At 44.9% G+C, this 27780-nt stretch overlaps 1 protein-coding gene across 1 annotated transcript in view; it reads left to right on the plus strand.

Moving 5' to 3' along the window:
- The window catches only part of LOC115120871 (roundabout homolog 1-like), a 490866-nt gene extending 469528 nt beyond the window's left edge, over positions 1 to 21338 (plus strand). Inside the window, exons 25-30 of the mRNA XM_065000506.1 lie at positions 458 to 602; positions 871 to 1125; positions 2178 to 2683; positions 5675 to 5839; positions 20659 to 20931; positions 21106 to 21338. Coding sequence (XP_064856578.1) covers positions 458 to 602; positions 871 to 1125; positions 2178 to 2683; positions 5675 to 5839; positions 20659 to 20931; positions 21106 to 21338 — 1577 coding nt within the window. The remainder of the gene's footprint in view (positions 1 to 457; positions 603 to 870; positions 1126 to 2177; positions 2684 to 5674; positions 5840 to 20658; positions 20932 to 21105) is intronic.
- The last annotated feature ends 6442 nt before the right edge of the window (positions 21339 to 27780 follow it).

Raw genomic sequence — 27780 nt, forward strand, 5'->3', positions numbered from 1 at the left:
TCATTAAAGAGCAGCCCTCTGTGCTCGCTGAGCTCACAGCTCATTGGTTTCTCATTCTAATTGGCTGCTGTTAATTGGCCTCTGATGTTTTTTGATTTTTTTCACATTTTTCTTTTTTCTCTTGGCAATGGTGAACATTAGTTGAAAAATGACTGTGTTTTTGATGGCATGGCTGGCATTAATTACACATTGAGAGATAATGTGCGTGGTGCATTTTCGCAACATCCATAAAGTAAGGGGTTGCCATTAGCTGACATGCTCTCGTGTAAAATTATATATTTTTTGTAATTAGCCCTGTTTGTTCCTATTCTATTATCTGCTGTAGATGTATTCATTTCACTGCTGATTTAACAATATTCAACTATGTAGATGGTTGTGAGACAGAGGAGGATGTGGGAGTGGGGATGTGTGTCTGCATGTTTCTGACTGAAGGAGTTCTTTGTTCATGTTTTTCCAGGGAGTCAAGGTCAAAAGAAGGGAGTGCGCACCCCCAAACTACCCAAACAGAGTGCAATGAATTGGGCTGACCTTCTGCCTCCTCCCCCTGCTAACCCACCTCCCTGCCGCAACATGGAGGAGTACTCCCTGTCTATGGACGAGAGGTGGGACATGTCTACACACACACACACACACACACACACACACCTCCCTGCCACTCGACCCTTTCCTTTCATTTACTGAAAGAGTGTTAGATTTGTCCTAAGCATTTTTGTTCTATTGTTTATCACTGCTAGGTTCGTGTCAAACCTTTTCCTTTACCTTGGTAGCAGCACAACATGACTATATACTAGCGACATTGTTCCAGCTACGAATGCTATTGTCACGTTGAGTGACATCCCAACTAATCAGCGTGTTTCACTGTGTTGACAGCTATGACCCAGACATGCAGTGCTCCCTGCCCCCCTCCCGCATGTACCTGCAGCCAGACGAACTGGAGGAGGAGGAAGAGGAGGAGGAGGAGATGGAGAGGGGTCCCACTCCACCTGTCAGAGGGGCTGCCTCGTCCCCCACCGCGGTGTCCTACAGCCACCAGTCCACAGCCACCCTCACCCCCTCGCCCCAGGATGAGCTGCAACCCATGCTCCAAGACACTGCAGAGAGCATTGGCTCTGGACACGAGCGCAGGTACTGGGATGTGTTATTCTGGATTAAAATAGACTCTGATTGGCTGATATACAGTGGGTATCATAAGTTTTCACCCTCCCCCTATTTTAACAGTCTATTGTGTTACAAAGTGGGAATGAAATATATTTAATTGTGATTTTTTTCCGGGGTCATTGATCTACACAAGATACTCCATAATGTTAAAGTGAAAATAACATTCTATAAATGTACAATAAAATACAAATATGGTCGTTGCGTAAGTATTCACCCCATAAATGAGTTCAGTTGGACCTAAATGACAGAGTGAAACATATACAGAATCAAGTATACTGAATCAGAATATATCAAAACATGTATCCTTTATGGAGCAAGGCACTAAAGTCATGCAAAGAGCTGTTTCTGAAGTATATTGTTAGTACTTATTTATTCAAGGTGTATTATTGATTTATCTTTCATTCATCTTTTGTTTTGATCGTTGACAAAAAAGGAAATATATTGTAAGACAATAAATGGGTGATACCCACTTTGTAAGACAATAAATGGGTGATACCCACTTTGTAAGACAATAAATGGGTGATACCCACTTTGTAAGACAATAAATGGGTGATACCCACTTTGTAAGACAATAAATGGGTGATACCACTTTGTAAGACAATAAATGGGTGATACCCACTTTGTAAGACAATAAATGGGTGATACCCACTTTGTAAGACAATAAATGGGTGATACCCACTTTGTAAGACAATAAATGGGTGATACCCACTTTGTAAGACAATAAATGGGTGATACCCACTTTGTAAGACAATAAATGGGTGATACCCACTGTAGTAAGACAATAAATGGGTGATTCCCACTGTAAGTAAATGGGTGACTTTTAAGACAATAAGAAAGATCTTTGTCTGCACTGTAAAAAAATGGGTGATACCCACTGTAGTAAGACAATAAATGGGTGATTCCCACTGTAGTAATGATTTCAATAGTCTCTGCAAAAAAAATGCAATCATATTTTATAATTGATTTATGTAATTGATTTCTCATACCCTACATTAAGAACATGTCTCCTGCTGTTTCAGACGCCATGCAGTGAGCCCCCCTCCCCGACCCCTCTCCCCCTCACACACCTACGGCTACATCTCCAGCCCCATGTCCCTGGACACAGACGGCATGGAGGAAGAGGGGGAGATGTTGGAGGAAGAGGAGGAGGAGGAGGAAGAGGAAGGGGACGAGACAGACGCGGAGGTGGCTAAGGTGCACCACCACCACACCCACCCTCACCACCCCCACCACCCCCAGCAGATGCACCCCAGGAGGCTGCTGCTGCGGGGTCTGGAGCAGACCCCAGCCTCCAGCATGGGGGACCTGGAGAGCTCTGTGACGGGATCCATGATCAACGGCTGGGGTTCGGCATCCGAGGAGGATAACGCCTCGTCAGGGCGCTCCAGCGCTGTCAGCTCCTCAGACGGATCCTTCTTCACAGACGCCGACTTTGCCCAGGCCGTGGCGTCTGCTGCAGAGTACGCAGGCCTGAAGGTGGCCAAGTACACCAACACCACGCAAGGCCAGGAGGGAGGCCCCGGAGGTATGCACATCTATTCCTCACTAATATAACGTCACTTTATCAAGAAGAAGAGAATACAAGATAATGAGCACCTTAATTCTAAGACGTTGAGGGAGGGTGAGTGCTAAGCTGACAAATGTTATTGATATACAGTATGATGGTCATACTATGGATCATTTGGCTATTTTATTTTTTATTTGAGGGCCCCTTTAGGTATACATTTTTGGGGGGATAAAATATTGATTTTGGCCTTTACTACTAAAGCCTATGGAAATGCATTGAACTACAAATTCATAAATGGCAAAATGGACAGTCAAAAACTAAATCATAAGAAACAAGGTTTTGAAGTGTCTGTCCTAAATCTAAGAGACATTAAAAATACAGTATACTGTATATGTTTATTTACACATATTTAACCCATGTTTTTAGGTAGGCACAAAACTACCTTCAAAACTTCCATAATAAAAAACAACGATTTTCTTCAGACGAGTCACTTGACACTTGGGGGGGTCGTAGACCCAACCGGAGAACACCATCGTGTTCGTGAGAGTCTCCCCTTTCCATAGAATAGTCAGAATAGTTTGAACTCTGTTCGGACACTACAGATGTTTTCGTGAGAAGACTGATTTTCAGGATGTCTCTTGATCTGACATACACTGCACCTTCACCGCAGATGCGGAAGTGTGACACTGGAGGACGCGGTGGTTTGAGACGCAGCCAATACAAAACTGATATCTCTATCTTAAACTGATATCTCTGTCTTAAACTGATATCTCTAGCAAAAACTGATATCTCTATTTTAAATGGATATCTCTCTCTTAAACGGATATCTCTAGCTTAAACGGCTATCTTTATCTTAAACGGGATATCTCTATCTTAAACAGATCTCTATCTTAAATGGATATCTCTAGCTTAAACTGATATCTCTATCTTCTCTAGCTTAAACTGATATCTCTATCTTCTCTAGCTTAAACTGATATCTCTAGCTTAAACTGATATCTCTATCTTCTCTATCTTAAATGGATATCTCTAGCTTAAACTGATCTCTATCTCTAGCTTAAACTGATATCTCTAGCTTAAACTGATATATCTATCTTAAACTGATATCTCTATCTTAAACTGATATATCTATCTTAAACTGATATCTCTATCTTAAACTGATATCTCTATCTTAAACTGATATCTCTAACAAATGGATATCTCTAGCTTAAACTGATATCTCTAGCTTAAACTGATATCTCTAGCTTAAACTGATATCTCTAGCTTAAACTGATATCTCTAGCTTAAACTGGTATCTCAAATCAAATCAAATGTATTTATATAGCCCTTCGTACATCAGCTGATATCTCCAAGTGCTGTACAGAAACCCAGCCTAAAACCCCAAACAGCAAGCAATGCAGGTGTAGAAGCACCTATCTCTATCTTAAACTGATATCTCTAGGTTAAACAGATATCTCTAGCTTAAACGGATATCTCTATCTTAAAGAGATATATCTTTCTTAAACTGATATCTCCAACAAATGGATATCTCTAGCTTAAACTGATATCTCTATCTTAAAGAGATATCTCTTTCTTAAACTGATATCTCTATCTTAAAGAGATATATCTTTCTTAAACTGATATCTCCAACAAATGGATATCTCTAGCTTAAACTGATATCTATCTTAAAGAGATATCTCTTTTTAAACTGATATCTATCTTAAAGAGATATATCTTTCTTAAACTGATATCTCCAACAAATGGATATCTCTAGCTTAAACTGGTATCTCTCTTAAAAATCTAGCTTAAAATCAAATCAAATCACATTTATTTATATAGCCCTTCTTACATCAGCTGATATCTCAAAGTGCTGTACAGAAACCCAGCCTAAAACCCCAAACAGCAAGCAATGCAGGTGTAGAAGCACCTATCTCTATCTTAAACTGATATATCCAGCTTAAACTGATTTCTCCAGTTTAACCTGATATATCTAGCTTAAACTGATATATCTAGCTGAACTGACATCTCTATCTTAAACTGATATCTCTAGCTGAAACAGATATCTCTAGGTTAAACAGATATCTCTATCTTAAACGGATATCTCTATCTTAAACAGATATCTTCAGCTTAAACTGATCTCTACCTTAAACTGATATCTCTATCTTAAAGTGATATCTCTAACTTAAACCGATATCTCTAACAAACGGATATCTCTAACAAACGGATATCTCTAGCTTAAACTGATATCTCTAATTTAAACTGATATCTCTAGCTTAAACTGATATCTCTAGCTCAAACTGATATCTCTAGCTCAAACTGATATATCCAGCTTAAACTGATTTCTCCAGTTTAAACTGATATATCTATCTTAAACAGATATCTCTAGCTTAAACTGATATCTCTAGCTTAAACTGATATCTCTATCTTAAAGAGATATATCTTTCTTAAACTGATATCTCTAACAAATGGATATCTCTAGCTTAAACTGATATCTCTCATTTAAACTGATATCTCTAGCTTAAACTGATATCTCTAGTTTAAACTGGTATCTCAAATCAAATCAAATGTATTTATATAGCCCTTCGTACATCAGCTGATATCTCAAAGTGCTGTACACAAACCCAGCCTAAAACCCCAAACAGCAAGCAATGCAGGTGTAGAAGCACCTATCTCTATCTTAAACTGATATCTCTATCTTAAACGGATATATCCAGCTTAAACTGATTTCTCCAGTTTAACCTGATATATCTAGCTTAAACTGATATATCTAGCTGAACTTATATCTCTATCTTAAACTGATTTCTCCAGTTTAACCTGATATATCTAGCTTAAACTGATATATCTAGCTGAACTGATATCTCTATCTTAAACTGATATCTCTAGCTTAAACTGATATCTCTAGCTTAAACTGATATCTCTAGTTTATGAAACTGATATCTCATGTTTATGAATCTCTTATTCTGAAAGCCCACTGACAGGGGGGAAACCTTTTCATGGTTTCATGTACCTTACCAAATGTGTATTTTCCTTCAGGACGAAAGTATCAAATGACCCCTTCAGGCCACCGTCCTGGCAGCCCCCTGTCCACAGACAGCAACATGAGCACGGCCAACATGCAGAAGAGGCCTCCTAAGAAGCAGAAACAGCACCCTGCAGCGGGCCACCCAGGGCTCCAGCGACGAGAGGCCTACCCTGAAGGTACAGTACAGAACCACACTCTGCTTATTAATCACTAAAGTACTGTACGCGGTGGAATATCATAATGCGGACTGGAGTTGTACCATGGATTCATTTGTAATCTAGTCCACTAATTCTGTAATACCTCATAATGAGGACTGGAGTTGTACCATGGATCCATTTGTAATCTAGTCCACTAATTCTGTAATACCTCATAATGAGGACTGGAGTTGTGCCATGGGTCCATTTGTAATCTAGTCCACTAATTCTGTAATACCTCATAATGAGGACTGGAGTTGTACCATGGATCCATTTGTAATCTAGTCCACTAATTCTGTAATACCTCATAATGAGGACTGGAGTTGTACCATGGATTCATTTGTAATCTAGTCCACTAATTCTGTAATACCTCATAATGAGGACTGGAGTTGTACCATGGATCCATTTGTAATCTAGTCCACTAATTCTGTAATACCTCATAATGAGGACTGGAGTTGTACCATGGATCCATTTGTAATCTAGTCCACTAATTCTGTAATACCTCATAATGAGTACTGGAGTTGTACCATGGATCCATTTGTAATCTAGTCCACTAATTCTGTAATACCTCATAATGAGGACTGGAGTTGTACCATGGATCCATTTGTAATCTAGTCCACTAATTCTGTAATACCTCATAATGAGTACTGGAGTTGTACCATGGATCCATTTGTAATCTAGTCCACTAATTCTGTAATACCTCATAATGAGTACTGGAGTTGTACCATGGATCCATTTGTAATCTAGTCCACTAATACTGTCATATCTCAGTACCCAGCCCCACCCATGTGATGTATGGCATGGTGCCTGCCTGAGACAGTGTCCAGGACTGAGTGTGAGTGTGTCATAAGTCAGAGCTTTTAATCATCTTCCCCTCGTGTGTGTGAGATCACTTCCAATCTGTGGTGGTGCTGAGTAGAGCAGCCTAGATGGTAGGGGTATGGAGGGGGCCTGTCTCAGGGGACTACTGTCCAGTTCCAGCCCGTTCTCCTGCTGCTGAAACTGGAATGTCTTCCACTCCAGCCAGCCACTAATGAAATTACCCCAGGTGCTCTGGCTCTTATTGAAGTGGCCCCCTGGCCTTCACTCCAGAAGCCAGGAATAAACAAAGCAGGGGCTAACTACAGAGTAACAACGCACAGTACCGGGAATATGCTTATCCTTGTCAAAATGAAGGTTATTTATTGCTGCTTTATTTGTGGCCTATGTGTTAGTTTTAGTTCTGTTTTCCTCTGGGATTGAGTGTGTGTGTGTGTGTGTGTGTGTGTGTGTATTATTGCGTGTGTGTGTCTTATGCGTGCATGTGAGAGATGTCCTTGTGTGTTGGAAGCACTTGACAGGCAGATTTAATATCCAGCCCCACTCTGAGCCAGACCAGCTATCATTGCACCAAATCCTACCCCTTCTCCCTTCATCCCTTCATCCTGCCTTCCACCCCATCCCTTCATCCTGCCTTTCACCCCATCCCCTCCATTTGAAGTAAACTCTCCATCCCTCACTCTGCTCTCTTCCAGCTCCCTCCATCTCTCCTCCCTCCCTACTCCCTCATTCCCAATCTTTGTTCACTATGTGTGTCTGAGAGGAGTGAGGAGGAGAGGAGACAAGACAGTTCTCCAGCCCCAGTCTGGTCTGGTCGCTGATTGTATTCCATCTGAATATATTGATTGCACTGTAGTGGGGGGCTGGGTGAGTGACAGAGAGGTGATGGAGAGGTGATGGAGAGGTGATGGGGAGGAGAGAGGTGATGGGGAGGAGAGAGGTGACGGGGAGGAGAGGGTGACGGGGAGGAGAGGGGTGACGGGGAGGAGAGAGGTGACGGGGAGGAGAGAGGTGATGGGGAGGAGAGGTGACGGGGAGGAGGGTGATGGGGAGGAGAGAGGTGATGGGGAGGAGAGAGGTGATGGGGAGGAGAGAGGTGATGGGGAGGAGAGAGGTGATGGGGAGGAGAGAGGTGATGGGGAGGAGAGAGGTGATGGGGAGGAGAGAGGTGACGGGGGGAGAGAGACGGGGAGATGATGGACGGGGAGGAGAGAGATGATGGGGAGGAGAGAGATGACGGGGAGATGAGAGATGACGGGGAGATGAGGGGGAGGAGAGGGTGACGGGAGGAGAGAGGGGTGACGGGGAGGAGAGAGGTGACGGGGAGGAGAGGGGTGACGGGGAGGAGAGGGTGACGGGGAGGAGAGGGGTGACGGGGAGGAGAGAGATGACGGGGAGGAGGGGAGATGACGGGGAGGAGAGAGATGACGGGGGGAGGACGGGGAGAGAGGTGACGGGGAGGAGAGGGGTGACGGGGAGGAGAGGGGTGACGGGGGGAGAGGGGTGACGGGGGGGAGGAGAGAGGTGATGGGGAGGAAATACGTGACGGGGAGGAGAGAGGTGAGAGGGGACGGGGAGAGAGGTGACGGGGGGAGGAGACGGGGGGGTGACGGGGAGGAGAGAGGTGACGGGGAGGGAGAGAGGGGAGGAGAGGGGGGAGAGAGGTGAGGGGGAGGAGAGAGGTGATGGGGAGGATGAGAGGTGATGGGGAGATGAGAGAGGTGATGGGGAGGAGATAGGTGATGGGGAGATGAGAGGTGATGGGAGGAGAGAGGTGATGGGAGGAGAGAGGTGATGGGGAGGAAAGAGGTGATGGGGAGGAGAGAGATGATGGGGAGGTGATGGGGAGGAGAGAGGTGACGGGGAGGAGAGAGGTGACGGGGAGGAGAGAGGTGACGGGGAGGAGAGAGGTGACGGGGGGAGGAGAGAGGTGACGGGGAGGAGAGAGGTGACGGGGAGGAGAGAGGTGATGGGGAGGAGAGAGATGATGGGGAGAGAGAGAGGGGACGGGGAGGAGAGAGGATGGGGGGAGGAGAGAGGTGATGGGGAGGAGAGAGATGATGGGGAGGAGAGAGGTGATGGGGAGGAGAGAGGTGATGGGGAGATGAGAGGTGATGGGGAGGAGATAGGTGACGGGGAGATGAGAGGTGATGGGGAGGAGATGGGTGATGGGGAGGAGAGGGGTGATGGGGAGGAGAGGGGTGATGGGAGGAGAGGGGTGACGGGGAGGAGAGGGGTGATGGGGAGGAGAGAGATGACGGGGAGGAGAGAGATGACGGGGAGGAGAGAGTGTGGGGAGAGAGAGGTGATGGGGAGGAGAGAGGTGAGGGGGAGGAGAGAGGTGATGGGAGGAGAGAGGTGATGGGGAGGGAGAGAGGGGATGGGGAGATGAGATGATGGGGGAGAGAGATGAGGGGGAGGAGATAGGTGATGGGGAGGAGATAGGTGATAGGTGATGGGAGGAGAGATGGGGGTGAGGGGGGGAGAGAGGTGATGGGGAGGAGAGAGAGGTGATGGGGAGGAGAGAGATGATGGGGAGGAGAGAGATGATGGGGAGGAGATAGGTGTTGGGGAGGAGAGAGGTGATGGGGAGAGAGAGGTGACGGGGAGGAGAGAGGTGACGGGGGGAGGAGAGAGGTGACGGGAGGAGAGAGATGATGGGGAGGAAATACGTGATGGGGAGGAGAGAGGATGATGGGGAGGGAGAGAGTGATGGGGGAGAGAGGTGATGGGAGATGAGAGGTGATGAGGAGGAGAGAGGTGATGAGGAGGAGAGAGGTGATGGGAGGAGAGAGGTGAGGAGGAGAGGGGTGATGAGGAGGAGAGGGGTGATGAGGAGGAGAGGGGTGACGGGGAGGAGAGAGGTTGATGTATCTTCATGTATTTATTTCCATAGTAGTATGATGATTGCTGCCCCCCTGCTAGCTGTGTCCCCCTGCTGTCCATTGCACTGGAGGTCAAAGCGAGAGCAGTAATCCACCCAGGACAGGACAGCCATAAATACCCAGAAGCATCAGTTAGCAGGGAAATTAAAAGACAGGGGTACTCTCCACCCCCTTCCCCCTCTTTGATTCTCATTTAGTCCTGTTTGCTCAGTGGATGGTGAGATTACCAGGTTTGAGGTTATTTCCCCATGTGGTTCACATGCTGGTGTAATGCCTGTTTTAACTTCCCCACTCAAGTTAACCCTTTCCATTCCGTCTTTGCTAAAATCTTAATTTAGCATACATCTGTATAGGCGTCCAATATGGGAAATACATCTACATACTTGGTGGTGTATTCTTTTACTAACTGAGCCATCGTTGAGTCTATCTTTAAAACTTTTTAGGGATAGGGGACCGTATTCAGAAGTTTGGATGACTGAGGTGCCCAAAGTAAACGGCCTGTTACTCAGGCCCAGAAGCTAGGATATGCATATAATAGCATTGGATAGAAAACACTCTAAAGTTTCCAAAACTGTTCGAATGATGTCTGTGAGAATAACAAAACTGATATGGCAGGTGAAAACCTGATGAACATCCATCCAGGAAGTGGAATTTTCTTGATGTGGGTGCTTTTCAATTGAATGCCAATACGGTATCTAATGGGTTAGGACCCAGATTGCAGTTCCTATAGATTCACTAGATGTCAACAGTCTTTAGACATTGATTCAGGCTTGTCTTCTGAAAAATTAGGAAGAATGAGACTTTTTGGTCAGTGGACTGCGGAAGCATACAGTGCTGGTTTTGCACGTGACTAAGTGCGCACCCTTCGTTGTTTTTCCTTTCTATTGAATACGCTATTGTCCGGTTGAAATATTATCAATTATTTAGACAATTGACAACCTGAGGATTAATTATAAACATCGTTTGACATGTTTCTACGAACATTACCGGTACTATTAGGATGTATTCATCTGCATGTTTTGACCACCTTTGAGCCAGTGGATTACTGAACAAAACGCGCCAACAAAACAGAGTTTTTGGGATATAAAGAGGGACTTTATCGAACAAAACAAACATTTATTGTGTAGCTGGGACTCTTGTGACTGCAACCAGATGAAGATCATCAAAGGTAAGTGATTAATTTTATCCCTATTTCTGACTTTTGTGACTCCTCTACTTGGCTGGAAAATGTTGTATGCTTTTGTAAGCGGGGAGCTGTCCTCAGATAATCCCACGGCATGCTTTCACGGTAAAGCCTTTTTGAAATATGACACAGCTGCTGGATTAACAAGAAGTTCATCTTTAAGCCGATGTATAACACTTGTATCTTTTATGAATGTTTATTATGACTATTTCTGTATTTTGAATTTGGTGCTCTACAATTTCATCGGATGTTGTCGAGGTGGGTCGCTAGCGGTACGCCAATCCCAGAGAGGTTTTAAGCACCTCGGACTCAGTGACCATCTGTGTAACAGTATAACTTTAGACCGTCCCCTCGCCCATACCCGGGCGCGAACCAGGGAACCTCTGCACACATCAACAACAGTCACCCGCGAAGCATCGTTACCCATCGCTCCACAAAAGCCGCGGCCCTTGTAGAGAGGAACCACTACTTCAATGTCTCAGAGCAAGTGACGTCACCGATTGAAACGCTATTTAGTGCGCACCGTTTCACATCCGTTACACCTGCACAGAGAAACTTTGTAGCGGGGCAGGGGAAAGAGCGGGAAGAGAATTGGTGGCTAGACGCAATAGAAGGGGTGGGAGATGAGGAAATGTTGAAATGCAAGGAGACATGGCTGAGTCAAATAGGAATCCTGACTTAATGAAGTGGTGATTAAAGAGCTCAGCCATATGCTCCTTGTTAGCAACAACCACATAATCAACATTAAGGGACATGGGCAGCTGTGAGGAGGAGAGTTTACTGTCCAGGTCTTTAACCTCTCTGGGATATTTGGGACGGTAGCGTCCCACCTCGCCAACAGCCAGTGAAAGTGCATGGTGCCAAATTCAAAACAACAAAAATCTCATAATTAAAATTCCTCAAGCATACAAGTATTTTACACCATTTTAAAGATACAATTCTTGTTAATCCAGCCACAGTGTCGGAGTCACAAAAAGCACAAATAGAGGTCAAATTAATCACTAACCTTTGATGATCTTCATCAGATGACACTCATAGGACATAATGTTACACAATACATGTATGTTTTGTTCGATAAAGTGCATATTTATATCAAAAAATCTAATTTTACATTGGCGCGTTTTCAGTAGTACTTAAACATGCAGTGATTGTGCAGAGAGCCACATCTATTTACAGAAATACTCATTATAAATGTTGATGAGAATACAACAGTTTATACATGGAAGTAGAGATATACTTCTCCTTAATGCAAACACTGTGGCAGATTTTTTTTAAACTTCACGGAAAAAGAAAACCATGCAATAATCTGAGTACAGCGTTCAGACAACTAACCAGCCCAAAAAATATCCGCCATATTGGGTGGTCGACATAAGTCAGAAATAGCATTAGAAATATTCACTTACCTTTGATGATCTTCGTCAGAACGCACTCACAGGAATCGCAGTTCCACAATAAATGTTTGTTTTGTTCAATAATGTCCATCATTTATGTCCAAATAGCTTCTTTTGTTAGGGCGTTTGGTAAACAAATCCAAAAGCGCGTTCAGGTCCAGCCGAACGTCGGACAAAAAGTTCCGTTACAGCCCGTAGAAACTTGTCAAACTAAGTATAGAATCAATCTTTAGGATGTTTTTATCATAAATCTTCAATAAGGTTCCAACCGGAGAATTCCTATGTCTGTAAGAAAAGCAATGGAACGAGAGCCAACTCTCTTGTGACTGCGCCTCAGAGCCTGGGGCAATCTGCCAGACACCTGGCTCATTCCTCTCTCATTCGGTCCCACCTCACAGTAGAATCCTCAAACAAAGTTCTAAAGACGGTTGACATCTAGTGGAAGCCTTAGGAAGTGCAACATAACCAACATCCCACTGTATCTACAATAGGAGTTAAAAAACTACAAGCCACAGATTTCCCACTTCCTGGTTGGATTTTTCTCAGGTTTTCGCCTGCCATATGAGTTCAGTTACACTCATCATTCAAACAGTTTTAGAGACTTCAGAGTGTTTTATATCCAATACTACTAATAATATGCATATATTAGCATCTGGGACAGAGTAGCAGGCAGTTTACTCTGGGCACCTTATTCATCAAAGCTGCTCAATACTGCCCCTCTGTCACCAAGAAGTTAATCGTTTTACAGAACTTCTTGGGGTTAGACCCACAGAGAGAGAACTGCTCCTTAAAATAACTTTGGCCTTCCGGATAGCCTGAGTGCACTTATTTCTCATTTTCCTGAATGAGAGCCAGTCAGCTTGAGTATGCATGTGCTGAGCCTTTCACCAAATGCAATTCTTGAGAAACTCTGCCAGATCACGGTCGAACCAGGGGCTGAACCTGTTTTTAATTCTATTTTTCTTTATGCGGTCGTGTTTGTTAACAATACCACAGAAAATATCAAAACAAGGTTGAAGCGTCTTCGACAGAGGGGATCAAGCTGATTCTATATAAATTTACAGAGGCCAGGTAATGAAGAAAGACTTGCTCATTAAAGTTTTTAAGCGAGCGTCTATGACAAATCAGATCAGATCATTTCAATGAGCAGCCGTTACGAACACAGGCTGTAAAACAGTGATCACTAAGGTCGTTACAGAAAACACCAGACTGATACCTATCAGGATTATTTGTGAGGATAACATCAAGGAGTTTAGCTTTTTCTGGGTGTTTGGAGTCATACCTTGTGGGATTGGTAAAAGTCTGAGAAAGATTTAGGGAGTCCCATTGCTTTAGGACTTGGTCAGGTGGTTTAAGCATGCCCCAGTTTAGGTCACCTAGCAGGACAAATTCAGACTTAGTGTAAGGGGCCAGGAGAGAGCTTAGGGCATTTAGAGTACAAGCCAGTGCTGATGGTAGACAATAACACCCAGCAATAGTCAACAAAGAGCTATTTGAAAGTTTAATGCTTATAACCAGCTATTCAAATTGTTTGGGGACAGACTTGGTGGAGACAACCGAACACTGAAGGTGATCCTTGGTAAAGATTGCCACTCCACAACCTTTGGAAGATCTGTCTTGCCAAAAAAGTTTGACCAGAAAGGTTAACATCAGTGTTCAAAACACTCTTTCCTAACCACATTTCAGTAATGACCAACACATCTGGATTGGAGCTGTGAACCCACACTTTCAATTGATACATTTTAGATAATAAGTGCAGAAAACCCAGGCTTTTACAAGAGCAGAAATCAGTGAAGCAGATATCAGAGCACAAGGCAGAATTGGGGCTAGCTACTGTAGATTGGCCAGGGTGTACATGCACATTTCCAGATATGATCTACAGTAATACAATCTCTTGCTATTGTTGGCCTCAAGGGCACCTCACACTTCACAACCCAGTGCAGCCGGATCAGTTCTGTCCTAGCAAGCCTTGACCTATCACATTGGTTAAAAAAGGTTGTACATGCCAACATATTAATCAACAATTAGGCAAAGTGATCGTGTCAGGCAAAGATTTTATCCAACTTTTTGAGCATTGCAACATTTGATGTAAAGTCACTTTCTCTGTGGTTGACTCACGTGTCTATAGTGTTCACAGCTGCCGATGCCTCATCGGGATTTGTTATTCCCCAACATTTGCAACTTGGTCATTGAGCGTCATCACTATCTTTCCTTTGCGGTACTTCGATCATGATTGCCAGCTGAGTTAAACTTTTATGAGTTGATTTTACTCCTGCCTCAGAGCTTGTGTGAGCAGTGTCTTGATGTCATCCTAAAACCTACTCTGAGCTGAGAGTTTTTTAAGTCTTAAAAGAGGTTTTTGTCCTCACCACCATGTGTCCATAAATCTCCCTGGCTGTCCTCTCCTCTCCTCCTCCTCCTGTAGATGGCTAAATCTCACAGACAGTGGCATTGATCGGATCCTGACTGAGGTAGGAGGCAGGGAGACATAAAAGACACTGCAGACACTTTCTGCCATATGATATCGACTGACACAATGTGTATTCAGGAGGTGTGTTGTTTTTTTATTTTATTTTTATTTCACCTTTATTTAACCAGGTAGGCCAGTTGAGAACACCTTTATTTAACCAGGTAGGCTAGTTGAGAACACCTTTATTTAACCAGGTAGGCTAGTTGAGAACACCTTTATTTAACCAGGTAGGCTAGTTTATTTAACCAGGTAGGCTAGTTGAGAACACCTTTATTTAACCAGGTAGGCTAGTTGAGAACACCTTTATTTAACCAGGTAGGCCAGTTGAGAACACCTTTATTTAACCAGGTAGGCCAGTTGAGAACACCTTTATTTAACCAGGTAGGCTAGTTGAGAACACCTTTATTTAACCAGGTAGACCAGTTGAGAACAAGTTCTCATTTACATCTGCGACCTGGCCAAGATAAAGCAAAGCAGTGCGACACAAACAACAACACAGAGTTACACATGGGATAAACAAACACAATCAGAAAATCTGTATACAGTGTGTGCAAATTAAGTAAGGAGGTAAGGCAATAAATAGGCCATAGTGACAAAGTAATTTCAGTTTAGCATTAACACTGGAGTGATATATGTGCAGATGAGGATGTGCAAGTAGAGATACTGGTGTGCAAAAGAGCAGAAAAAAACAAAAACAAATATGGGGATGAGGTAGGTAGTTGGTTGGATGGGCAATTTACAGATGGGCTGTGTACAGCTGCAGCGATCGGTAAGCTGCTCTGACAGCTGACGCTTGAAGTTCGTGAGGGAGATATAAGTTTCCAACTTCAGTGATTTTTGCAATTCGTTCCAGTCATTGGCAGCAGAGAACTGGAAGGAACGGTGGCCAAACGAGGTGTTGGCTTTGGATCGTCAGTTTTATGTTTGGCAGCATGAGTGAAGGAGGCTTTGTTGCAAAATAGGAAGCTAATTCTAGATTTAATTTTGGATTGGAGATGATTAATATGAGTCTGGAAGGAGAGTTTACAGTCTAGCCAGACACCTAGGTATTTGTAGTTGTCCACATACATATACACTTCCAGAGTAGTGAAGCTAGTCGGGTGTGTGCGGGTGCGGGCAGCAATCAGTTGAAAAGCGTTCATTTAGTTTTACTAGCGTTGAAGAGCAGTTGGAGGCCACGGAAGGAGAGTTGTATGGCGTTGAAACTCGTTTGGGGTGTGTGTATTAGACCTTCCTGATTCAAACAAAGCTCCATAATAAAAACGCAATGGCAACATCTTTAGACCCCGAGTATGTAAAAAGTTCCTACAGTGTGATTCAGCTTGTAGTGGTATTTATTAGAGAGGGGTAAAGAATGATTTTGTTCGGGCGCCAGGCAGGTATTAACCATGCCGAAAGGAAAAGAGTAGAATAGAGAGAGTACCACTACCAGACCCACACACATCAGCAGAAGAGACTGCCTAGAGTGTAGCCTGTTTACCAGATAGCCAGTGGAGAGAAAAGAGAATACACACCATATAAAACCCACATCACAGCACAGGGGTAACCCAAACACGAATACCTCATACAATAATACTAATACTAATAATGGCAGAGCAATTCAACAGCAACTTCATACAAGAACGAACCCAGTCATCAACATAGGATTTGCAATAATCTGTATTATTTTCTAGTGGATGAGTGCAGAGGGTATGAATGTGGGGGGTGTTCATCGACACAACAAAGGCCTTAAAAATGTCCAGTCTTCTCGGCCACATGTCATTAGTACACCTCACCTCAATACAGTTCACATAACAATACACAACTTGCAAGCAACCTCCCTTTTAACTAAAATGTCCATCAAAATACTTCTGGCAGGGCAATAATAGTCCAGCTCTAATGAACTTCAAGGGGAAGTGCATTTGAAAAATAGAGAGTCTGTTGCAGGGTAAAGCACTGGAACGAGAGGGAAGAGAAAGAGAGAAAAAGAGAAATCTTAGCTGTGGTCTTCAGGCCTGCCGTGTACCGTCTGACTGTCCGATGGTTTGTTGGTTTGTATGTTAAAGCTTCGCAACAATGTTGCTACGAATCCATGCGATCCATAACGGGCGCGGTCCCAAACAAAAACAACCACGATCTAAAGCGATCACACCGATGATTGAGTTAAATACTTTATAAACTACAAACGCTGAAAACAAACAACTTCTGCAGCACAGCACACACAATCAAACTGTCGCGCCACCCAATAGCTCCTCCCCAAAGAGCTGAACGAGCTCTCTTTATCTCCTCCTTCCTTACTGCTCATGCGCTCTTAAAGTGGCAGCGCACGGTGAAGGCTCCGAGCAGATTTCGCCACAAGCTCACAGCATACACAGTGGAACAATGGTGGAAAACATGATGGACATTGGGATGCTGGATGTGAATGGCATAGGGATGCTGGGTATAATAGACATTGGGATGCTGGGTGTAATCAGCATCGGGATGCTGGGTGTGAGCTGCATAGGGATGCTGGGTGTATAGGCATTGGGATGCTGGGTGTAATCAGCATCGGGATGCTGGGTGTGAGCTGCATAGGGATGCTGGGTGTAATCTGCATCGGGATGCTGGATGTAATAGGCATTGGGATGATGGGTGTAATAGGCATTGGGATTCTGGGTGTAATCAGCATCGGCATGCTGGGTGTGAGCGGCATAGGGATGCTGGGTGTATAGGCATTGGGATGCTGGCAGTGAGCGGCATAGGGATGCTGGGTGTAATAGGCATTGGGATGCTGGATAGGAGCGGCATAGGGATGCTGGGTGTAATAGGCATTGGGATGCTGGGTGGGAGCGGCATAGGGATGCTGGGTGTAATAGGCATTGGGATGCTGGCAGTGAGCGGCATTGGGATGCTGACTGTGAACACTATTGGGTGTGAGCAGCAATGGGATGGTAGGTGTGAGCGGTGGGAATGGCTGATTGCTATGTTTATTAATTTTGTTATCCTGTGTGGATTATGGGCCGTGCCGGCCGACAGAGCTGACCCGTCACTCAACTGGGAGGCTGATTAAAAGATGAAAAGCCATCGATCGAAAGCAACGCAGACAAGGCTTTTCTCAGGCAGCTTGTTTTGCTTGGACGGGTGTGTCTGTGTGTGTGTCTGTGTGTGTCTAGATGTTTGAGCACTCAGGCAGCCCACCAGTCAGGCTCATATGAATAATGGCTCAAGGACAGACATCATTGATTCATCGACAGGGGAAGTGGAGCAGGTCAGAAAGCCAGCTGCTGATCGTCACGCTCTCCTCCATCTCTCTCGCCTCTATCTCTCTCTCCTCCATCTCCATCTCTCTCCTCCATCTCTCTCTCTCCTCTATCGCTCTCTCTCTCTCCTCCATCTCTCTCTCTCCTCCATCTCTCTCTCCTTCATCTCCATCTCTCTCCTCCATCTCTCTCTCTCCTCCATCTCTCTCTCCTCCATCTATCTCTCCTTCATCTCCATCTCTCTCCTCCATCTCTCTCTCTCTCCTCCAACTCTCTCCTCCATCTCTCTCTCTCCTCCATCTCTCTCTCTCCTCCATCTCTCTTTGTCCTCCATCTCTCTCTCTCCTCCATTTCTCTCTCTCTCTCTCCTCCATCTCCCTCTCTCTCCTCCATCTCTCTCTCCTCCATCTCTCTCTCTCCTCCATCTCTATTTCTCCTCCATCTCTCTCTCCTCCATATCCCTCCCCCATCTCTCTCTCTCTCTCCTCCATCTCTCACTCTCTCCTCCATCTCTCTCTCTCTCTCCTCCATCTCTCTCTCTCTCTCCTCCATCTCTCTCTCCTCCATCGCTCTCTCTCTCTCCTCCATCTCTCTCTCTCTCCTCCATCTCTCTCCTCCATCTCTCTCTCTCCTCCATCTCTCTCTCCTTCATCTCCATCTCCTCCATCTCCATCTCTGTCCTCCATCTCTCTCTCTCTCACCTCCATCTCTCTCTCTCTCTCCTCCATCTCTCTCCTCCATCTATCTCTCTCTCCTCTATCTCTCGCCTCCATCTCTCTCTCTCTCCTCCATCTCTCTCTCTCTCACCTCCATCTCTCTCTCTCTCTCCTCCATCTCTCTCCTCCTCTCTCTCTACTCCATCTCTCTCTCTCCTCCATCTCTCTCTCTCCTCCATCTCTATTTCTCCTCCATCTCTCTCTCCTCCATATCCCTCCCCCATCTCTCTCTCTCTCTCCTCCATCTCTCACTCTCTCCTCCATCTCTCTCTCTCCTCCATCTCTCTCTCTCTCCTCCATCTCTCTCTCTCTCCTCCATCTCTCTCTCTCTCCTCCATCGCTCTCTCTCTCTCCTCCATCTCTCTCCTCCATCTCTCTCTCTCTCCTCCATCTCTCTCCTTCATCTCTCTCTCTCCTCCGTCTCTCTCTCTCCTCCATCTCTCTCTCCTCCATCTCTCTCCTCCATCTCTCTCTCTCTCTCCCCCATCTCTCTCCCCATCTCTCTCTCTCTCCTCAATCTATCATTCTCTCCTCCATCTCTCTCTCCTCCATCTCTCTCTCTCCTCCGTCTCTCTCTCTCCTCCATCTCCCTCTCTCCTCCATCTCTCTCTCTCTCCCCCATCTCTCTCTGTCTCCTCCATCTCTCTCTTCCTCCTCCCACTCTCTTTCCTCCAGCTCTCTCTCTCCTCCATCTCTCTCTTTCTCCTCCATCTCTCTTTCTCCTCCTTCTCTCCTCTGTCTTCTTTATCTCCCACCTCTGCTTCACCTCTATCTCCCCTTCCTCTCCTCTCTCTCATCTCTTTCCCTTCACTCCTCTCTCCCTTCCTCCATATTCCATTTATCCCTATCTTCCTGCTATTCCACCTTATCTCCACACTATCTCCCCTCTCTGTCGTCTCAGTCCAGAGTACTTCCACGTGGCCTGGCTGTGTGTACACACTATAGTTCAGAGTCCTTCCACTTCTACTTGGCCAGGCTGTGTGTACACAGTTCAGTCCAGAGTACTTCCACTTGGCCATATTGTGTGTACACAGTTTAGTCCTGAGTACTTCCACTTGGTCAGGTTGTGTAAACACAGTCAATTCCAGAGTACTACCCCTCAGCCAGGTTGTGTAAACACAGTAAATTCCAGAGTACTTCCACTCAGCCAGGTTGTGTAAACACAGTAAATTCCAGAGTACTACCCCTCAGCCAGGTTGTGTAAACACAGTAAATTCCAGAGTACTCCCACTTGGCCATATTGTGTGTACACAGTTTAGTCCTGAGTACTTCCACCTGGTCAGGTTGTGTAAACACAGTAAATTCCAGAGTACTTCCGCTCAGCCAGGTTGTGTAAACACAGTAAATTCCAGAGTACTTCCACTTGGTCAGGTTGTGTGAACATACTATAGCTTTGTTTGGTCTCACCTTGCAGGTGCAAGACAACTGAGTGATCGTTAATGTACAGTATGTTAGCTGGTAGCTCTAATGGGTAGTCTCTAATGGCTCTTATGGCTCTAACGGCTCCAATGGCTAGGCTCTATGGGCTAGGCTCTAACGGCTCTAATGGCTCTAACGGCTCTAATGGCTAGGCTCTAATGGCTAGGCTCTAATAGCTCTTATGGCTCTAACGGCTCTAATGGCTAGGCTCTAATGGCTAGGCTCTAATGGCTAGGCTCTAATGGCTCTTATGGCTCTAACGGCTCTAATGGCTAGGCTCTAATGGCTCTAAAGGCTCTAATGGCTCTAACGGCTCTAATGGCTCTAACGGCTCTAATGGCTAGGCTCTAATGGCTCTAATGGCTAGGCTCTAATGGCTAGGCTCTAATGGCTAGGCTCTTAATGGCTCTTATGGTTCTAACGGCTCTAATGGCTAGGCTCTAATGGCTCTAATGGCTAGGCTCTAATGGCTAGGCTCTAATGGCTAGGCTTTTAATGGCTCTTATGGTTCTAACGGCTCTAATGGCTAGGCTCTAATGGCTCTTATGGCTCTAATGGCTCTAATGGCTAGGCTCTAATGGCTAGGCTCTAATGGTTAGGCTCTAATCCAGAGCATATTGACTCATGTCTCTTACATCACACACCCTAACATGAGTTTTGAACTGAGTATCTAATGTCCTCCTCTGCCTTTATCTTCCAGATCTGCCCCCTCCCATCCCCCCTCCAGCGGGGCTCAAGTCCCCCACACACCCCTCCAAGACAGCCCTGGAGACCCGGGGGGTGATGTCCCCCAAGGCAGGCGAGGGCAGGGACAGGAGAGGGGGCTCAGGAGGAGGGTCCCGGCCACGGGAGGGATCGGACCCCCGTACCAGCTCCTCAGAGCGCCGGGAAACCCAGGACAGACAGAAAAACCCTCGCACAGGGAAAGGGAACAAACAGGAGGGGGGCAGCACCAAGGCACGCCAACACCCAGGTACAGAGAACACCTAGGGACATGGAACTAATGACATTTAACCTAGCAGTATATTGTTCTTTCTGCTCTGTAGACATGCTGCTGTGACAGTGCATCTTTAGATTGTGAATAGCTGTATGCATTGTGTTGAAGGACATGAGTTCTCAGTGTGTCTTCTCTCCTCTTTTGTCCCAGGGCCAGAGGACATCCTGCCCTACAGCCGCCCCTCCTTCCCCACGGTCCACAGTCCCCGAGACATTGACCCCAGATCCCCCAGCTCTATGTCCTCCCGGGGCTCAGGGGGGCGGCGGAGAGGAGAGGGGGGGGCAGGGGCCCGCAGGAACCCTAACGACATGGGCCTCAACACCTTGGGAGCCTTCCAGCCAGGAGACGATAACTTAGAGGTACAACACTTGCCAACTGGCTAACTCGGTGTTACCGCAGATTTAGTATTGGTAGCTTACTGAGCAATGGCTTAGATTACATGCTGTGTGTATATGTGTATGCTTGCTGAAATGTCTGTTTTGTTGTGTCTTTCCCCAGATGGTGGAGAGCTGAAGTACTAGACGGGAAGAACAGGAAGTACTGTCCAGAATTAAGTTTCCAAGAAGAGGAATGCTGTGGTCGTTCCTCTGCCCCTTTTAAATATCTCAGTATCTCACCATCATGTTTGCTGAAAAATATTGTACATCAATTGTGTTTCAATACATCTGGAAAAAATACCAATTGTTTTTCTAGTTTATCGTTTTCTATGTCCATTTTAAACAAGAAAAAAAAATGCCAAGCAAAATACCCAGTAGTATGTCATGTTTTATTCCAAGGCAATAGGGAGTAACAGTGGACTCCAAGTATTGACAAGATCGACTTGGCTTGCCTCGGCAAGCACTGTGGGAAGCCTTGACCTTACAGCCAGGTGTTACTGTAATGAGATGAGCTACAAGCAGACTGTCTTGTAAATATACCTGTACACATAATGTCCTTTTGTATAGCGTCCATCGTGGTACTTCGTTTTCTTTGTGTTCTTCGTTTTATTTTGTTTTGTGAATTATTATTTTATTATGCCAGTAAATATAATTATTTTATCATTTTCCATCCATGTTGTAAATCACTATATTATTTAGCTGTCCCAAGAAAGTGCCACTTTGGGATTGTTCTTTTTCTAATGCACTGTTATTGTTTTGTGTCAATGTTTATTTGTTTTACTTTGGTTTTAAAAGCACAATCACTAAACTTTATTTTAAGCCATTTTATCTATTAACCTTTTTGTCTTACTGGAGGAATACAGGTATGACAAAAGAGTCTTGTTAATCCTGATGATGACGAAGATGATGATGATGATGATGTTGGTAAAGGTCATAGTCTGTTTATGATGGGCGTGGATTGAAAGGAGACTTCCTGTCTCATGATTGGCTCATTTCAGATTCTGATGCTAGCTCATGTGAGGACCTTCAACACAGACAGTTATTGTGGTTCATAGCAGCAATGTAAATGTCTTTTTGAATTGACCGTAGTTCCAGCCATTGCACATTAATTCAAGCGGTGACATTGTCTACTAATGCACTTAAAAGAATGTAACATACAGAAAATGGGCGACACCTTGTGAATCTGGAGAGGCCGTGATTGGACAAGGAGAGTCTCTTTTCCAGAGAAGGGTTTGGTCGGTGGATCCCTTCTCTGAGCAGAGAGGGTTCTGTTGTTTATTCGTAGGACATCTGCAAACATTTGTTTCGTAAAGCAAAAAGCTAAATAACTTTATGAATAAAAAATGTTCAAACTGTTAGCGCTCCCTCCTTTTTTTCTGATATCAGAGGGACATGGGGGGACTGCATGTCCCCTAGGGTGTCCCCTGGGGCCTCTCTCTCGCTGAAGCTCTCCTGGCTACATTTGAAGATCAGAGCTCAGGCATTTTGGTTGATATTGGAAGTGTGTGTGACGCCTGGGTCTGCTACTCCTAAATGAAATCAAATGTATTTATAAAGCCCTTCGTACATCAGCTGATATCTCAAAGTGCTGTACAGAAACCCAGCCTAAAACCCCAAACAGCAAGCAATGCAGGTGTTGAAGCACGTTGGCTAGGAAAAACTCCCTAGAAAGGCCCAAAACCTAGGAAGAAACCTAGAGAGGAACCATAGCATGCAACACTATTCATCAAATTAATAGGAAAATAATATTCTGACAGATGACACTACTTGTATTGACATTTTCATCATGGGTATAATGAAAAAGCAATTGAAATCCATTCAAGTCTTCCTTGTGTTGGTCAATTTCTTCAACAGATAATCAGGTCTATATAATTATCAAACATACATTAGTAATAGAAATGAAACATAATCTTTGTTTAAGTATTAAAATTATCATTTAGTAATACAATTGTAGGCAGAAAGTTGGTACAGAATACGGTATATGGTAGCTCTCCACAGGTTCTGTAAAATGTCTAAGATATCCTGTAACTCATATAGCCTCCCCAGTCCCCCTTGCGTGAGTTTCCCTGGCAACAACATTTTAATAAATCTAACTTCCCCCTGACAGCAGCAACCATCTTGTCAGCAATTAAAAGCTCAGAAGTGGGTTTGACCGAAACTTGACCTTTCATCACAAGTATAGGGTCATAACAAGGTGAACGAGTCTAAGCATCTTCTGACAGGTGGCTGTTTTCATCAGGTCTGCGGCAGCCTTGTGTTTTCAGAAAACCAGTCGTTTTCTCAGAACCGCAGATAGCCAGGTGGGGCCCAGACAGGAGGAGTATGAGCGTAGGAGGTTTCCACCTTCTGATGGTGTCTGAAGGGCACAACACTCAAAATAGGCGTTATCACACACACAGAGGTCTCTTAAAGAGGAGACTTTACAGTTTATCATAACACAATTTATTAACCCTATAAAAGGTATGAGGCCTTGGTTTAACCCCTTCACTTGCTTCAAAGGCTACAATATACTGTAGGATCAGAGCACCACCCTGACCCACAATATACTGTAGGATCAGAACCCCACCCTGACCCATAATATACTGTAGGATCAGAGCACCACCCTGACCCACAATATACTGTAGGATCAGAACACCACCCTGACCCACAACACACTGTAGGATCAGAACACCACCCTGACCCACAATACACTGTAGGATCAGAGCACCACCCTGACCCACAATATACTGTAGGATCAGAACACCACCCTGACCCACAACACACTGTAGGATCAGAACACCACCCTGACCCACAATACACTGTAGGATCAGAACACCACCCTGACCCACAATATACTGTAGGATCAGAACACCACCCTGACCCACAATACACTGTAGGATCAGAACACCACCCTGACCCACAATATACTGTAGGATCAGAACACCACCCTGACCCACAATACACTGTAGGATCAGAACACCACCCTGACCCACAATATACTGTAGGATCAGAACACCACCCTGACCCACAATATACTGTAGGATCAGAACACCACCCTGACCCACAATATATTGTAGGATCAGAACCCCACCCTGACCCACAATATATTGTAGGATCAGAACCCCACCCTGACCCACAATATATTGTAGGATCAGAACCCCACCCTGACCCACAATATATTGTAGGATCAGAACCCCACCCAGGCAATATGCTAATGTGAATGTGAAACTATCAAAAACATAGAACAAAAGAAGATAATAATCTTACAACATAATAATATAAAATATAAGGCATGCCATGCCAATTCCGTGATTCCATCCCATTATTCACGATATCTCTTTTCTTATGACATGTAATAAACCTATATTGAGCCATAGCGAAGCTTATTGACAAGCTTAGATTGTTTTCAATTAGGCGTATGGGGCCAAAGTGCTTTTATGAGGTTAAGTGCCTACAGACAGTAGTAGCCTTCCCATTGAAGCTGACTGGTCTCATCTCCCCATCACTTGCTTTAGCTGCTGACTTAGCTAAACAAAGTGTCCATGAAGATGAAAGATGCCAGTGTCTCCATAGTGTGACTCTGGATAGTGGTTTAGCCTAATTGGAGAGGGAAATGCATTTGTTCCAGTTTATTGAACCTAAACCTAGCTTCTCTCTGATCGCACAGTGGCCATAACCGTTGGGAGTCCTGTGAGGACCGCTTTCTCTGTCTGGGGTAATTTAAAAACCATTCACTGAATTGATAAGGACTCATGTCCCGTTATCATGCTCCCTTCTGGGCTAGGCAGAATTGGATGGAAGTTGTGTTTTCATAAGCGAATAATCAGTACTGCACACCTCTGCTGGGGGAGGCCTCTGAAACTCCTAATAGAAACCGATCAGAGAGAAAAGTGGATTCCACAGCTATTGCCAACAGACTGACAGTTAAATGTACAGGTCTTAATACAATGGTAAGATGTGCACAATTAATAGTATGAACATAACCATATAAATAATTAAACAGCAAAACATCTATCCAAAGCAGGAGTCTGCTGTCTATTCTAAATGCACTGATCAGTGGGTTTAATGGAATTATTCTAGGCCAATATGTATTCAACATGTCCCCAAAAATATGACTGTTTTTTTAACTATAATATTTAACAACAATATGAACATTTAAAGTCAGTAAGGTACTGTAGTATTGTGGTGGTCTCCAATATATTTCCCCTCCTCCTCCTCCTCCCTTTCAGTCTGTGCTCTGAGCCGGCCACTCCCCCACCATTCCCCCAGGTGTTCCCTAATAAGCACCTTTCTATACGAGAACACATTTTGAGCGGGGGAGAGCATCCCTTATGCCATCATCCGTCATTCTAAAGAGCAGAGGGAAGGAGGGAGGGGTGTGTCCACACTTCTCAATGAGATGCAGGTGATTACTGACATTTTATTTAACCTTTATTTAAATAGGCAAGTCAGTTAAGAACACATTCTTAGTTTACAGTGACGGCCTGCCCCGGCCAAACCCTCCCCTAACCCGGACGACGCTGGGCCAAACCCTCCCCTAACCCGGACGACGCTGGGCCAAACCCTCCCCTAACCCGGACGACGCTGGGCCAAACCCTCCCCTAACCCGGACGACGCTGGGCCAAACCCTTCCCTAACCCGGACGACGCTGGGCCAAACCCTCCCCTAACCCGGACGACGCTGGGCCAAACCCTCCCCTAACCCGGACGACGCTGGGCCAAACCCTCCCCTAACCTGGACGACGCTGGGCCAAACCTTCCCCTAACCCGGACGACACTGGGCCAATTGTGCGCTGCCCTATGGGACTCCCGATCATGGTCGGTATGATACAGCCCCGGATCGAACCAGGATCTGTAGTGACACCTCTCGCACTGAGATACAGTGCCTTAGGTTGCTGTGCCACTTGGGAGCCCATTCGACAGATAGATACACGTACAGGCTGACTGGGCCGGGTTACACTGCAGACCAGACCCCCCATAAGGACTTGAATATGCAGAAGGTTAAGAGATGAGGCAGGCCTGGCCAGAGCATTCATACATCCTGCTTGGGCATTATGAGTTCGTACAGGGGTTTTCAAACCTGGGACCCCCAGACATTCCATGTATTTGAATGATTCCACAGGTAGCTCACCTGATTCAACTCGTAACTAATCATCATGCTTAGGTCAATCAGATGAGCTAGTTCCAACTGAATTGTGAGGAGATGTTTGTTAACCAGGAGATAGTATATAGAGCCTATCTGTCTGCTGGTGGAGAGGGATCAGGATTGATATTCAGGACCCAGTCTTTCAAAAGGTGTAGAATTAATAGAACCAATCAAGACAATGATTTGTCCATTCTATTTGTTTTATTTCTATGCATGTAATCCTATCCTATCCTATCCAAAATCCAGGTAGATTATTTTTGAAAAACTGGGCCCAGGACCCAGCTCTCTCTATGATGGACTCTTGTCAGAATACAAGAAGATGCACACATCCCATGAAATGATGATCTTCCTCTTGTGGTACTTTTTAATATTTAGCTACCTTTTAAACTTTTAAAAGTTAAACTTTTTGTTTACACATTCCCCAAAATGTTTTACTAGGAGATATTTGAGACCTGTCGCTCCCCAACTAATTCCACTAATGGGAAAGTAATTTCCTTTGTCTAAATTCAGGAGATCTTTCTGTTTTTCGTTTCCAAACTGCTTCATTAACCTCGTTCCCAACCTGCTGGGTAATTAGCTGAACAGCTGTATGTTGTCTGACAACTCTTCCTCCAGTCTTCCTTCCACCCTCCACCATCATGCCAGGGAGGGATCCATCACATGTGCACACTGTTTAGACAGCTTTTAGCAGTATTCATACACAACCTTTCACCATGCAGCTGGAGGGCACGCCCCAGTTTCAGTGGCTGCTTCGCAAGCTAATCAATCAGAGCTCATAGAAATGGGTTTGCCTTCACACACCTGTCTCCTCATCGATGTTCTTATGGATTTACACACTGAAGAATATTTCAACTTAACTTTTGAAAGTAGAGTTTGAGTAATTGCAAAAGATAGCCATCAGTTGGCAGTTTCCTTCATGTAACTGAGAGGGTGATTCTGGAAGAGGGCCAGCTCACAGTTTTTTTAATAACTGAAGTAATCTCAGTAATTTGTACATCCATTTGTCACTTAGCCAGTCATTCTAACCATCCTTATTTAGTGCCCACGGGGTCCGCACAATTAACCCAGAGTTATATAGCCTCCCTGGCCCGTCCTCAGCCCAGAATCTTCTCTCTCTCAGCTCTTTCTCTGCTATCCCCCTGCTGTCTCGCTGCATCTGTAGGTTGACGTCACCTTTACTATTAAAGTCCCAGTGAGTCATGGGTACACCTTCCATCAATATTCATGTTATAAACTGCCTCTCTTTTACCAACCGGACATCATATGAAGTGATTAGTCAGACTAACTGCACCAACAGTCTGCTGCCAAGATCTGGATGTACCGA

The sequence above is a fragment of the Oncorhynchus nerka genome, linkage group LG14 (assembly GCF_034236695.1).
Source record: "Oncorhynchus nerka isolate Pitt River linkage group LG14, Oner_Uvic_2.0, whole genome shotgun sequence".
NCBI classification, from domain to species: domain Eukaryota; kingdom Metazoa; phylum Chordata; class Actinopteri; order Salmoniformes; family Salmonidae; genus Oncorhynchus; species Oncorhynchus nerka.